The 13,684-nt window shown below is 42.8% G+C and overlaps 1 protein-coding gene across 1 annotated transcript; it reads left to right on the top strand.

The window, feature by feature from the left end:
- The first annotated feature begins 3,975 nt into the window (after positions 1-3,975).
- Positions 3,976-11,789, top strand: RPS27L (ribosomal protein S27 like). The gene is made up of 4 exons (XM_081839392.1): positions 3,976-4,110; positions 6,404-6,512; positions 8,428-8,538; positions 9,887-11,789. The coding sequence occupies exons 1-4, from the start codon at positions 4,105-4,107 to the stop codon at positions 9,913-9,915; spliced, it is 255 nt and encodes an 84-aa protein (XP_081695518.1). The 5' UTR covers positions 3,976-4,104; the 3' UTR covers positions 9,916-11,789.
- Positions 11,790-13,684: the final 1,895 nt, after the last annotated feature.

Here is a 13,684-nt window from a genome sequence, read left to right as displayed (position 1 = left end):
TTACCACTTATTGCTATTATAATTTTTCGACCCCTCAGCTCAACACCCTGTACAAGGGAACTGTCCACCCAGGGGTCAGCAACCCTTTTCAGCCGTGGGCCAGTCCACCGTCCCTCAGACCATGTGGTGGGCCAGACTATATTTTTTTGGGGGGGGGGGATGAACGAATTCCTATGTCCCACAAATAACCCAGAGATGCATTTTAAATAAAAGCACACATTCTACTTCTCTAAAAACACACTGATTCCTGGACCATCCACGGGCTGGACTGAGAAGGCGATTGGCCCACAGGCCTTAGGTTGCCTACCCCTGGTCCACACCACCCTAAATCCGGCATTGATGTTGTGGTATACAAATAAACTTAGTGTTGAATTCAACTAACTTTTACTTAGAGTAGTCCCACAGACATTAATATAACTTACGGTAAGCACAAGCACTGACATTAATTTCAGTGGTTTATCTGAGTAAAAGTTATTCAAATATAATTCATTATAATTCATTTGTTTTTAGATTTTCTAAGAGACAGTACACAATTAAAATATAAAAACCCAACTTTTAGAAAAGATCTGAAGGCAGTCCTGTACCCAGAGGTTTTTGATGTTTTATTTTGTTTTAAATGTGTTGGAAGCTGCCTAGAGTGGCTGGGGTGCCCAGCCAGAATGGCAGGGCATAATAATAATAATAATAAACAAACACTTATTTCAACACTTTTATAAACTGATTCACACCATGGTTTCTGTGGTTTTTATGCAATGAAGTTACAAAAGATATAGAAAAGATATAATCAATTTAAATTAGCCATAAAACCAGAAAATGACTTTGAAACATGTCTCTCTACAAAGTCCATGAGTTTCTGGTGGTTTCTCATCCATGTCCCTTCTGTTGATAAAAGACCTAAACTTTTGCCCCACACCTTCAGATTTCTCTCTGTTGTCTTTTTATGCTTTCTTCAGTGGCATTGTTGATTTTTCAAGGAATGCAATGTTCCAAGAATGTCAGCACCAAAGCTCTGTGGGGACGATGTCTGTGCACTTCCCACAGAATCATAGCATTTTCAAAGTTTGGCTGGCTTTACAGCACCACAGCACTTACACATATGCTCCAACATTTCTCCAATTACTGAGCTCCTGTTGCTTGGTCCCAGCTCCTGCCAACCTAGCAGTTCAAAAGGACGTCAAAGTGCAAGTAGATAAATAGGTACTGCTCCAGCGGGAAGGTAAACGCCGTTTCCATGCACTGCTCTGGTTTTGCCAGAAGCGACTTAGTCATGCTGGCCACATGACCTGGAAAAACTGCAGACAAACGTCGGCTCCCTCGGCCAGTAAAACGAGATGAGCGTCGCAACCCCAGAGTTGTTCACGACTGGACTTAACTGTCAGGGATCTTTTACCTTTACCTTTTATTCCATAACAACAACTTTATTATTTATACCACCCACATGACTGTGTTGCCCCAGGCACTCTGAGTGGCTTCCAACATACTGTATATAAAAACATAATAAAGCATTACAAAAATTCACTATACAGGGCTTCCTTCAGATGTCTTATAGCTATTTATCCCCTTGGCTCGGGGGTTGCATAACTCCATACCCTCCAAAATTTCTCCAATGAAAAAAGGATGTCCTAAGGAAAAGCCCTGCTTCTTGGGGAAAAGCAATGACAAACCGAGACATCAGAGACATCACCTTGCCAACAAAGGTCTGTATAGTTAAAGGTATGGTTTTCCCAATAGTGATGTATGGAAGTGAGAGCTGGACCATAAAGAAGGCTGATCACCGAAGAATTGATGCTTTTGAATTATGGTGCTGGAGGAGGCTCTTGAGAGTCCCATGGACTGCAAGAACATCAAACGTATCCATTCTTAGGGAAATCAGCCCTGAGTGCTCACTGGAAGGACAAATCGTGAAGCTGAGGCTCCAATACTTTGGCCACCTCATGAGAAGAGAAGACTCCCTGGAAAAGACCCTGATGTTGGGAAAGATGGAGGGCACAAGGAGAAGGGGACGACAGAGGAGGACGAGATGGTTGGACAGTGTTCTCAAAGCTACCAGCATGAGTCTGACCAAACTGCGGGAGGCAGTGGAAGACAGGAGTGGCTGGTGTGCTCTGGTCCAGGGGGTCACGAAGAGTCGGACACAACTAAATGACTAAACAACAACCACAAGGAAAAGTGGGACATTCTGGGATCAAATCAGAAATGGAGATGGCTTCTGTAAATCTGGAACTGCCCCTGGAAAATAGGGGCACTTGGAGGGTCTGTGAGAGCAGAGCACCTACAGGCTCCAGAGACAAAGAAACAAGCAAGCCAATTTATAGAAGGAGGGATTTAGGCCAGGGATGGAAGGTCTGTGGCCCATCATCACTGACCACTAGTCATACTGGCTGGGGCTTATAGGAGTTAGAGCTCGGGAACATATGAAGGTGCCACAGATGTTCTTCTCAAAAGAGAGAAATAGGAGTGTTTCAGTTTGAAAGCAATAAAGAAGACACCACTCAGTTCACTGGGTGACCTTGGGTCAGCCACAGTCTCTTAGCCTAATGTACTTCACAGGGTTGGTGAAGGGAAAAGCCATGTATATTACCTTAAGCTCCATGGAGGAGAGGTCAGGTAGACATGCAATAATAAACAAATAAAAGTGAAAAATACAAAGGAGAAGGAAACAGAAAGCATTTAAAATTAAGAAGATAGTGCTTTGCATAGCATCTTAGACCCTGGATCTTTGCCTTATTCCAAGTTGTAAACATATAATTGAACTAACCTTTGTTCCTATTACCTTTTGCGTATGAAAATGGAATCGTGGCAAATGAACTTTGTGTCAGCCAGCACATTTGCTGCGTAATGTAAGATCTTGTGCCCTTTTGCCTCTCATTCACTATATGTTATCTGTGTCATTGTTCAATTTATAGAATTTTAAAAGACTCTTTTTTAAAAAAGTTAAGAGATAGCCTGTTCATTTATAAACAAAGAGGAAGTGGTCAAGGCAATTCTGCTTCTTCATTTTAGTGCCCAAATGGGGGGTTGGGAGTAATTAAATAGAGCCTTTTGAGTGGTTATTGTAAGACTTAATCAGATTACTGGTCTGACAATGGAGCACTAAAACTAAATAGGTTAATTGTTTTAGACAAACATAAATAATCAGATTGGAGAAACCACCCCTACCACTATGAATAATAATTTAAAAATAACTTAAAACCTCCCTCTCCCAGAATATTGGGCTTTCTTGATTAGGAGGGAAGAGAATTATTTCATGTACTATATCACAATCCCATGCATGCATTTAATGGGGTTTATTCCCAGGTAAGTGTGTTCAATCATGTCAAAACACTGCCTTTTTTTCCAAAAACACTAGGCTTTGATAAATGTTCTCACCATCAGACTGGAATAACCTAAGAACAAAATGAATGTATCTCAGTTTCCTCTATATTTCTGCTTTGCAAACCCTATCCAATTAGGAGCCGGAAACAGACTCTTAAGGCAGCTGTATATTTGATTAGCTCTAAAGAAGGATTCAAGACAGTACTCTATTTTTCTGCTTTTAGAGATTGTTGGCTGCTTGCCTCCTCTCTTTCCTGGGCTGATGGAGCCTCAGATGAAATTTTGTTCTAGTCCTATCAAAATGTGTTATAAGAAATAGAGACCCCTTAAATCTCTCTATTGGAATATTATTTAAATGTCCCTATATGTAATATGCACAGATGTGCTCCATAGTATAAAGGCAATGTATTTGCACGGGGCCAGTTTTATTATGCCCCTGGACACTCCCAGAGTCCTTGAAATTTGCTTTTCAAATGGCTAAAAAGAAATCTGGAGGATTTCTAACGGTTTGAGGTTGAATCCTGACAACCCAGGAGGACTGTTGGGGGGGGGGGCTGGACTCGCTGGTTCTGAAGGGGCAGCCGCGCCTTTGAAAAGCCAAAACGCCCTTCTCCAAACCATAGAGCATGGGCGCCTAGATGGTCTCGAGGAAGTGGGCGTGCCCGCAGCGCCCCAGGGGCGGGGCTTCTCGCCTGCGTCACGCGCCTGTGTTTGTATCTGCGCGTGTTTGGGGGCGCGGGGAGGGCGCTTCCGGCTGGAAGGGAGGAGAAGCAGCGGCGAGGCGCCACCATGCCCGTGAGTGGGGGCCAGGCTGAAGGCGGGCGGCGCGGCAAGGGTTAATGGGGCAGAAAGAGGAGAGAAGCCCCCTTGTCCCATTACTTAAGAGGAGAGAAGGGGTGGGTGGGATGTTCCACTCTGTTTATGGGCGGGCGGGGGGGGAGCAGGACTTTTACGGTGGGGGGGTGGGGGGGGAAAGCACTTATTCTGCTTTATGCGCAGTTATAGCCACACACGTAGCAGTTATAGCCACACACACAAACACTTCGCCACGATCAACGCCTCCGCCCCCATGACAGGTCGTATGCATTGATCCCAAACCCAGCACCGGGATCATCCGACCACCCATGCCCTTTCCCCGGAGAGGAATTCCCGGTGCCCACGGACTCCTGGCCACAGGCCAGCTGCGCAACCAGGCAGCTCTTTCTGCCTCCCCCCCACCACACTCTTCCCCTTTAATGCGATGTGCCATATGGATTCCTAGCCAGGGTCCAGCTGTTAACTCTTTACCTGGGGCAATGCGTGGATCACTCTGGTGGAAGCACCAGAGCTCCCTGCAGTCTCAAAATTAAGTGTCAGAATAGGGGTGCATATAGGTGGAATATAGCTACATAACTGAGCAGATGGCCTGGTGGTGCAGGGAGTACGTATGTGGCCTCCTTTCACTTTGGCATCTAGCTCAGGTAGTTTACAGTTTTCTAGTCTGCTTTTCAGTTTAATTTTCCCATCCTGTATTTTGAGGCACTTGGTGCAGACAGCTGGTAATCTTCAAAGTTCTTTTCTTTAGAGTCAGCTTATTCCTTTCATCATCACCACTCACAGGCACCTACTGGTGTTACAGTGGCTAATTTTAGAATCCACAACAGGCTGTCCAAGGAGAGACATCTCTCTCTCACCCCCCCCCCAAGCACCTTTCAGTCATTCAATGCACTCTTTCCAGGATCTGGGACTCCTTCTGTTTACAATGAAGTCAATATAGTATTGAGCAAATTCAGCACACAAAGGCTGTTGCCATATGGCGAATACTCTAACCCAGTGGTTCCCAATTAGCTAATTACTGAGGACCCCCTATTTTTTCAAAAGCCAATGATAGTTACCTTTACAAAGCAATTTTCTGAACAAAATATGAGGTAACAAAATATGAGGATTTTAGGTATACTGAAAACCAGACTAGAGCTGAGTGATACCTAGTTTTCAACATCGTGGTATATCAGCAACTAAACATCACAATATTCCAATATATCACAATGTCTGAAATGGGAGATTAGCGTGGGGGAGAAGGGAAGGGGCAGCCGTGGTGATAGGATGGGTGGAGGGAGGTGAGGAAATGGAGCCACATCAAGCTGCCTTCAGCGAAGATGCACATCCACTGTGGCTACTCCTGCTTTCCTGCTGACTAGCTCCGCCTCAATGCCAGGGGAAGGTAGTGCCATGGTGCCTTGAAGTGAGGGTGATAAGCTGCCCTGTTCTCAAATCAGCAGCATTATCAGCTGAGAGCTTCATGTGATATTGAGAGTACCTTGATATATTGCTATGTATTGTCAAGTCAAAATTCTTATCGCACTGTGATTTCAAAACCGATTTTGGCCAATATATTGAAAAATTGCACAGCGCTAAAACAGACCATAAAATTTGTGTTATTACCATGCAAAAATAACACAAATTTAGTTGGAGCGGCAAGGAATGGGGCCGCAGACCCCCTGGGTGCGTTCTCCTTGGACCCCTAATTGGGAACCACTGCTCTAACCCATAAGAGGAGTGTTCTTGTGATGTTAGTTCTTGGTGGAAAAGGTGGGAAGAGGTAAGCAGAGGAGGCAGTGGGAACAGGCTGGATGCCATTGTGAGGAGTAGAAAGATCAGGCTTGGGGATCTTTGGGTCCCCAACTGTTCTTATGGGGGATTGTGCCCTGTGTTGCTACCATTTGGATTTTTGTGGCTTGGGCACCTAAATGGTTTGGGGGAACCCTGAGAGAAATAACCAACATAGGTGGGCTAGGATTAGGGAGACCAGGGTTCAAATTCCCACACACTGGGGCTGAAGCTCACTGGGTGACCTTAGGACAGTCACTGCCTCTCAGCCTAACCTACCACACAAAGTTGTTGTGGGGATTAAATGTACACCACCTTGAGTCCCTTGGAGGAAAGGTGGGAGGTGGGATATAAATGAAATAATCCTTGCAGGGAAAAGTGAGATATATAAAAAAACAACAGCTATAAATAATAATATTCAGTAGTAAACACCTCTTTCAGCAAAGTTAGCAAACTCTGCTTTGTTGTACTCATGGCAATAACTCCCTAATATCTCACACAGCTGACCAGAGACTTAGTTCACCCATCCCTAGAGGAGGAAAAGAGAAAACACAAAAAGAAACGTCTGGTCCAGAGTCCAAATTCCTACTTCATGGATGTCAAGTGTCCAGGTAACTATTCTTTAAAGTGTTCTTTCCTGTAAAGGACCACAGAAAACTTGTAGTAAGACAGCCTTTGGCAATCTGGTGCTCCAAAACATCTGGAGGACACCAGATTGGCAAAGACTGCAATAAGAGATAATGGCTTGCCACTTGAATTTGCATATTAACCTCTTCTCTCCTGGAGTAAAAGTACTGCGAAGGCACATGTAGTGGATCTGTGTAATTTTCTTCATTACTTTTATCATTTATCGGTTCCCAGGAATAAAAAAGAAGCAGATTCCTTGAGAATGAATTGTAATTATTCCACTTTTTGCCTTACCTGCTTCAACATCCCAATGAGCAACAAATAACGCTCATTTATTGAAGAATTAATTTAGTCCTGTATCCTTAACAAAAAATGTTCAATTGTCTTGATAAATCCCTGATTTGTAAGATTGGTTATTTATCCAACACTAGACAATTTAATAGTCTCATAAGCAAATATTTTTAATAAATCTCATTGACCATAAAACTTTAAATATAAAGGCTGTGAGGGGAATTACTTTAAGGAAAAACCAGGTACTTCCTTCCTTCTGCAGTTCTGAACAATGGTTTCTGCCAGTTCTGCTGGCAGTGTAACATTCACTGGCATGACTCATTTTTCACTTTCATTACTGAAACACTGCAGCAACTTTTCAGAAGAGTTTATTCAAAAGGTCAGGTTTCCTCCTCCTAAAGGTTGAAAGTGTAATTAATGGGAGATACTGTGTGTGTATCCAACATTTTACAAGTGCTATCCAAGTACACCAGTGTTGTTTACAGGCTGCAATCCTTTGCATACCTATCCCCACTGAACTTGGTGAGACTTACTCCTAAGCATACATGAGGTTTAGTACATTTTTCAGCCTGCTGCCTACATACCTAGTTTTTGCTTCTGGAATTGGCTTTTTAAGGCTAAATGTTGTCTAAGGATGAAAATGTTGCATCTGACATTCTCTCACTTGCTGCAGCAAGAGGACAAATCTTTATCTTCTATTTATCAGCTCTTCAGGTATTTGAAGAGCATGATCATGTCTCTGTCTTCTCCAGGCTCAACAATACCCAGTACTTCAACCTCCCTCATAGCAATCATTTCCTATACCTTGACCATCCCCACTGTCCTGCTCTGAACTCATTCCAATTTTTCTTAAATTGTGTTTCCCAAACCTAAACACAGTACTTCAGTTGAGGTCTGACTAGTGCAGAATAAAGTTGAACTGTCACTTCTTGTGACTATAGTTTTATTAATATAGCTTAAAATAGCACCAGTCTTTTTTAAAGCAGTTTCACACTGCTGACTCATGTTCAGCTTGTTGGTGACTACAATCCTGCCATCTATTTCTACAATCAATTTAACTGTAGGGTCAAACATTGTTTGTAATATCATACACACACCCTTTGGTTTTCTTAAGGTATGCAGCTTGTTGCATTTCTTTGAAAAGTTATATTTTTGTTTTTGCAATTGTAAACATCTGTGATCTGCGTGACACCAGTACACATGTACAAAAACCTATTTTTTCTCATGGGCAAATGGGTTTGAGAAACACATTAAGAGTCTCTTCCTTTCTCTTCATAAATGAACACTGTAACTGAAATACACTGACTGTCTAACCATTGGCACACTCTCTGAGAACAACTTCAGAGCATTTCTGTTTTTTTGAAATTAAATAAGGTTGTTCAGGGGAAGCGACCCAGATTCAAGGTACCACGCAGTTATGGACAACACTTGGTGGCCTTAAAAAACCAACTCACTTGTACTAATTTTAACACAGAGGCAAGAAAGACCTGAGAGGGCAATGCGCATTATTTGACATCCCAGTCTAGCATTAGGTAATATGTTGGACACTCAGTGTAGTATCAGTGTGTATGTCCATTGGAATGAAAAAATATGCTTTTTAAAATTCAGGATGCTACAAGATCACCACAGTATTCAGCCATGCTCAGATAGTGGTGCCCTGTGTAGGATGCTCGACTGTCTTGTGCCAGCCAACAGGAGGCAAAGCCAGACTCACAGAAGGTAGGGGAAAACCACCTTGCTCCTTTAATCAGCCTTTTTCTGTGCAGATACACCATTTATGCCATGACCTTAGTATTCATTAACACAGGCAGCTTATTCAGGCAGTCTATGTTTTGAAATAAATTGTTGATTTTATCTCCTAATGTATTTGTAGACTTCAGAATCTCCCAGCCTGTTGGCTGGGACTTATGAGGAACATATGGTGGGGACCAGATTTGGGAAGACTGTTCTAGAGCCATGGGGATTACCCATAGTTCATTGATTCAACACATGCATAAAGTATTAGCTTCAGTCCCTGTCATCTTCAATTAATGGCTTTTGGATAGCAGAGCCAAGAAAAACCTGTGCCTGAAACCTGTGCCTGAAACGAACAGAAGAGTAAATATTGGGCTAGATAGATCAATGGTCTGACTCCGTATGTGGCAGATTGGTTTGCTCAGTTCTGCACAAAACAGCTTTAATGTTAATGATTGGGCATGCATCTGGAAATATACTCAAACATCTTCAACCATGGAAGGGTAGGGTTGTTGTTTTTTGGCAGAGTTTAGAACACAGCATTAAAATTCTTCTCAGAAACAAAAAGTGGGGCATCAGCACTTGAGGAAAAGCATATAATAAGTCTATAAGGCAGGGCCTTGGATGTAGGGAGTGGCTGGCTAGAAAACTCAAGTTTTCTAGAATGCCAATCAGTCCACACACATTTAGCAGAAATTGCCGCTGATCAGTGCCTAGTCTGGATGGAAGGTCAGGGGAATACGCCATTTCTTAAAATTCTGTTCATTCTAGTGTGGCTAAAGTTGAATCACAAATGCAAGGGCTCTTAAAAACCTATATGAGCAAATGGGTTCAATGTTAAATGAGGTTCTCAACTGGCAGAATTGCAGCTTGGCAAAATTTCCAGAACTATTAAGTCCAGAGGTGCCATTGAAGTTAACATTCTTAACTGAAAGATTTCCTAGTTGTTGAGCTACTCTGCATTTCAACAGGTAAAAATATTCTAAAAGTAGATTAACTCAGTGCAGTTCAATTATGGGAGATAATGCACTAGGATGGCAAGGTAGGAGACAGTGAGAGTTGAATTTCTTTAAAGGGAACTGAGAATATGATATAAAGATCAGTCATTTTGGCAGGGGGTGGGGGGGAATCCTTACAGGGAGACAGAAATAATATAAGCATTAATGCAAGTTTCCCAATGAGAACAATTTGACAAGGGAAACTCTGTACACTTGGATATTTACAAACACAAACATCTGGGGTTATTTTACAAGTAGGAGGTTTGATTTTCATGTCATTGTCTGCAGTCTTTATAAGCTCTTTGGATCTCATGTATGGTGCTATTTCTTTCCAGGTTGCTCATTTAGAAGAAAGCAACACTGAAGAATTCCTGTGCTGCTGTAAATACCACCACTGGAAGCCTTATGTTTGACAGTGCTGCTTAATCTAGCAAGTTAATTATGTCTAGCTGTGGGGTTGGGGTTTTGTGCAGATTTTGTGTATATGTTTAGGGGTAACCAAACTCTATTTTTATAGCTTTTATTATACAATGAACCTTGAACGAATAAGGCTGTTAATTATGTCATTTGAATGCATTTAGTGCATTTTTCTTCGCAGCAACAACCAGCTGATCACTATGATGAAGAAATTCAAATGCCAGTCTTTAAAAAACTTCATAAGAAGGGAACAGTTTTTATATTTTAACCCTGCTGGTTTTGCAGCTATAGGGCCTAGTCTTCTTGGAACTTCTGATTTGCAAATCTCCACTGAAATGAATAAAAGCAAGAAGAAACATAGCTTACCGGTACTTGGGAAGGACTGTAGCTCCATGGCTGAACATCTGCTTTGCATGCAGTACCCAGCACCCATAGGTGGGGCTGGGAGAGACGACCCCTTGAAATCCTGGAGAGCTGCTGCCAGTCAGTAGAGACAATTTATGTTAAAATAAGTAATTCTACTTACTTCCAGCTGTGGGTCCTCCACCTCGATCCCGATTCTCCTCAAACGATTTGGGATGTCCCTCCCGGTTTCATGGATGCAAAAGCTCAAGATTATATATTAAACGCCATTGCTGTGCTCTGGTCTCAGAAAAACCCACAAGGATCCCTCCTTTTTCCTCCATTCTTCTTATTTCCTATAGAAAAAGAGCACCAGTTCAGAATCAGACCAATGCAGGGAAGATAGGCCTATGAATGCTTCCACTCTTGCTGTGAAGCCAGCAGAGAGAGATGTCACAATGTGGCGTGGAGATTAGGCCAAGGAGGCCACAGGAAAAGGATTATTACTGAGCCAAGTGTAAGGCAGCTTCCTAGGTTCCTATTGGTTTATTGTTTTGGTAGTCTTGCCCAGGAAAAGTTCACAAAAGATGCTGATCCTATTTCCTGGCTGGTCAACTAACTGCACAGCACTTGACAAATGTTTTCAGAACCGGCTTGTGTTATTGTATGCCTCCCTGATGATACAATGCAGTGTCCTTGTTAACTTTTCTGATTTTTTTTATTTATGGGGAGGCACTGTCGTTCAGTGTTAGATCACATACTTTGCATGCAGACAGCAGAAAAGAAGGAAAAGAAGATGGAGAGCTTCTCTGCCTGTCAGAGGAAGCAGCAGTGAGCTAGTTGGGTAAATGGACTGACCTAGTAGACAGCAACTTCTAATGTCCTTGTACTCAAATTTATCATCCAGTTGGGAGAGCATGAGACTCTTAATCTCAGTGGTGGGTTTGAGCCCCAAGTTGGGCAAAAGATTCCTGCATTGCAGGGGGTTGGACTAGATGACCCTTGGGGTCCCTTCCAACACTACAATTCTATGATTCTATAGACTGTTTTCTGCCTCTTGAACTGCTGTTTATAGCTGTACTGCAGTCAGCAGAATGACATGCACTTCACTAGTTCTGGTCAGTAGAGCAAATAATGACCCACAGTACTAAAACCAGAAATGCAAGTTGCTGCAAGGAGTACTAAATTGTGGATTGGTGTTATGGCGGTTGCATTTCTGACAGGTTTGAGTATTTTATCAGGCATTAAGAGAATTCACTGCAGATTAACTTTAATCATAATTACTACAGCCTGTGTCTTATTCCTTACTTGGTAATATTCAAAACATAAGTCTCAAAACCATCATTAGAGGCACACAGGCCTCCTTCCAAGTTGGAAGAGTCTTAGTTGATCAGTAGTTGTCTCTTTCCTCAACTAAAGCTGTGTTTTGTGCTTTTTTAATTTGTCTGCATTAGAATCAATAAACTGCTTGATATGAAATCTGAAAGTGTGAGCTGCCTTACTGCACTTCTTTATCCAAGGAATTGTTAATTTAGGTAAATGTATAAATTGTAGTTACACATTCATTTGTGAACCAATTTGTGTAGGTTTAGCCCCAGCAAAGAAACTTTGTGCTTCTTTAGGGGCTATTTCAAAAGTTTCAAGATGACACACTCTTGTGACTAACAGTGGATGAGGGGCTTCTTAAAGAAGCTTCCAGGTAAGGACCCCCCCCCCCACTGTCTTACTTTCCGGTCCTTCTATACCCCTGTCATCCCCATGCAGTTTTTACAAATGTTGCTCTACACTTCTTAAAACTACAAGGAAGCAAGATAGCTGTTGTCCCAGATTCCAGAATTTACACCTCTTGCCCAAAAGGGGGCAAATGCAATTGAACATGATGTAGCACCCATAGCCACTTGAACTTCGTCAACAACATAAAGTATTTATTGGTTAAGGCATACAAAAAGGCTAGTCAATAATAAAAGGATCCAAATAGGCATTTTACATAAGCATAATTAGTTCAGCCAAATTTCAGATCGCTGGAGAAAAGGCAGGGGCAGGAGAAAAAGAAACATATAACATGATTTATATAAGGATCACTGTGACAGATCAATCATTTAGCACCTAGGCCAGCCCTCCTGAACTTCATACCCTTGAAGTTTTGTACTACAATGCCCATCAGCCCCAGGACTCCACTCTTACAACTAGCAGGTATGACTAAAAAAGTGAAGAAGATGGTGCACCAGGCTCTCAGAGGAATTCTAGGCTAATAAAACAACAACAAAGGACCATCTTGGATATGCTTTCTAGAGAAGAGCAAGAAAAAATGTCAGGTGCAGCCTCAATCTATGCATATTCACTCGGGAGCAAGTCTCATTTATTCAACAGGGCTTACTCCCAAGTAGATGCACATAGGAGTGAAGCTTTTAAATAAATGTAAACTTCTCTTAAAGCTTTCAAATGGCTGTTTCCTACACTTCACAAGTAATACACGCAGTAAAGTGTTGACTGGCAGGAAGCAACATTGGCAGCCTATTGTGACCATGCCTACCTGAAACCAACTACAATTTTGCTATTGTGAGGCAAACATGACATCAAAATTCCACACACCCACCCGACAACCTTCAAGTCTAGGAAATTACTACTGGGTGGGCAAGTTCTTAAACTATTAAAAGCAAAATAGCAGCACCCGACATAAACTTAAAGAGTCTCTTGTAAAGTCAATCCCACCATAACTTCAGGATTTAGTACCTTTCTGTACTTTGTATCAATGTTACTGAAGTGGAGGGTTGAGCCCTGCTAACGTTTCCAGCCAGAAGGGGAAGGAGGTTCTTTGAGTGTTCCTAAGGGGCTGATGGGAACTGTTGCTCTTAGGAGCTCAGTCCCTGCTGCCTTTCTCTGTCCGTTATTGAGAGCTGGCACCCACAAGCAGGCATAGCAGAACCAAAACCCTGCCTAATAGACCTCTGTTGCTCTCCTGATGTCTTGGCACAACTGTACTTGAGTCAAGCGGTGCCTGTGGCAGTCATCCCCTGGGTTTTCACCACTCCTGTCTAGGCCTAGGTGATGTATCAATACATTGCCCAAGACCAATATGAGGGCCAGACTGCGATGGCAGTTTCATCAGGTGGTATATTCTGAGTGAAACGGCTGCTGCTCCCAAGTGCCCAGCGTGCCGAAGGAGAAACAAGCTGCAGCCAAGTGCTGTAGGCAGAGGGACTCAGGAGCAGCGGTGGTTTCACTTGTAATATACCGCCGGGTGAAACTGCCACCGTGCTCTGGCCGAAGGCAGAGGCAGCCTTGTGAATGGAGCATCACAGGCTCTGGACGTTTGGCTTCTGTCACCTGGCTGCCTTCACCCAGGAGGGTGAGCTGGATCTTTCCTCCAGGGG

This window comes from Podarcis erhardii, assembly GCF_964252035.2.
Source record: "Podarcis erhardii genome assembly, chromosome: 14".
NCBI lineage: Eukaryota > Metazoa > Chordata > Lepidosauria > Squamata > Lacertidae > Podarcis > Podarcis erhardii.
Note: the sequence above shows the minus strand (reverse complement) of the source record. Positions and strands in the feature narration are given on the sequence as shown.

What these genes read in the sequence shown, in the direction of transcription:
- RPS27L (XM_081839392.1), top strand. An exon ending in CATGGATGTCAAGTGTCCAG is followed by an intron (nt 6,513 to 8,427) that starts GTAACTATTCTT and finishes TTTAAAATTCAG; the next exon opens with GATGCTACAAGATCACCACA. An exon ending in CAAAGCCAGACTCACAGAAG is followed by an intron (nt 8,539 to 9,886) that starts GTAGGGGAAAAC and finishes ATTTCTTTCCAG; the next exon opens with GTTGCTCATTTAGAAGAAAG.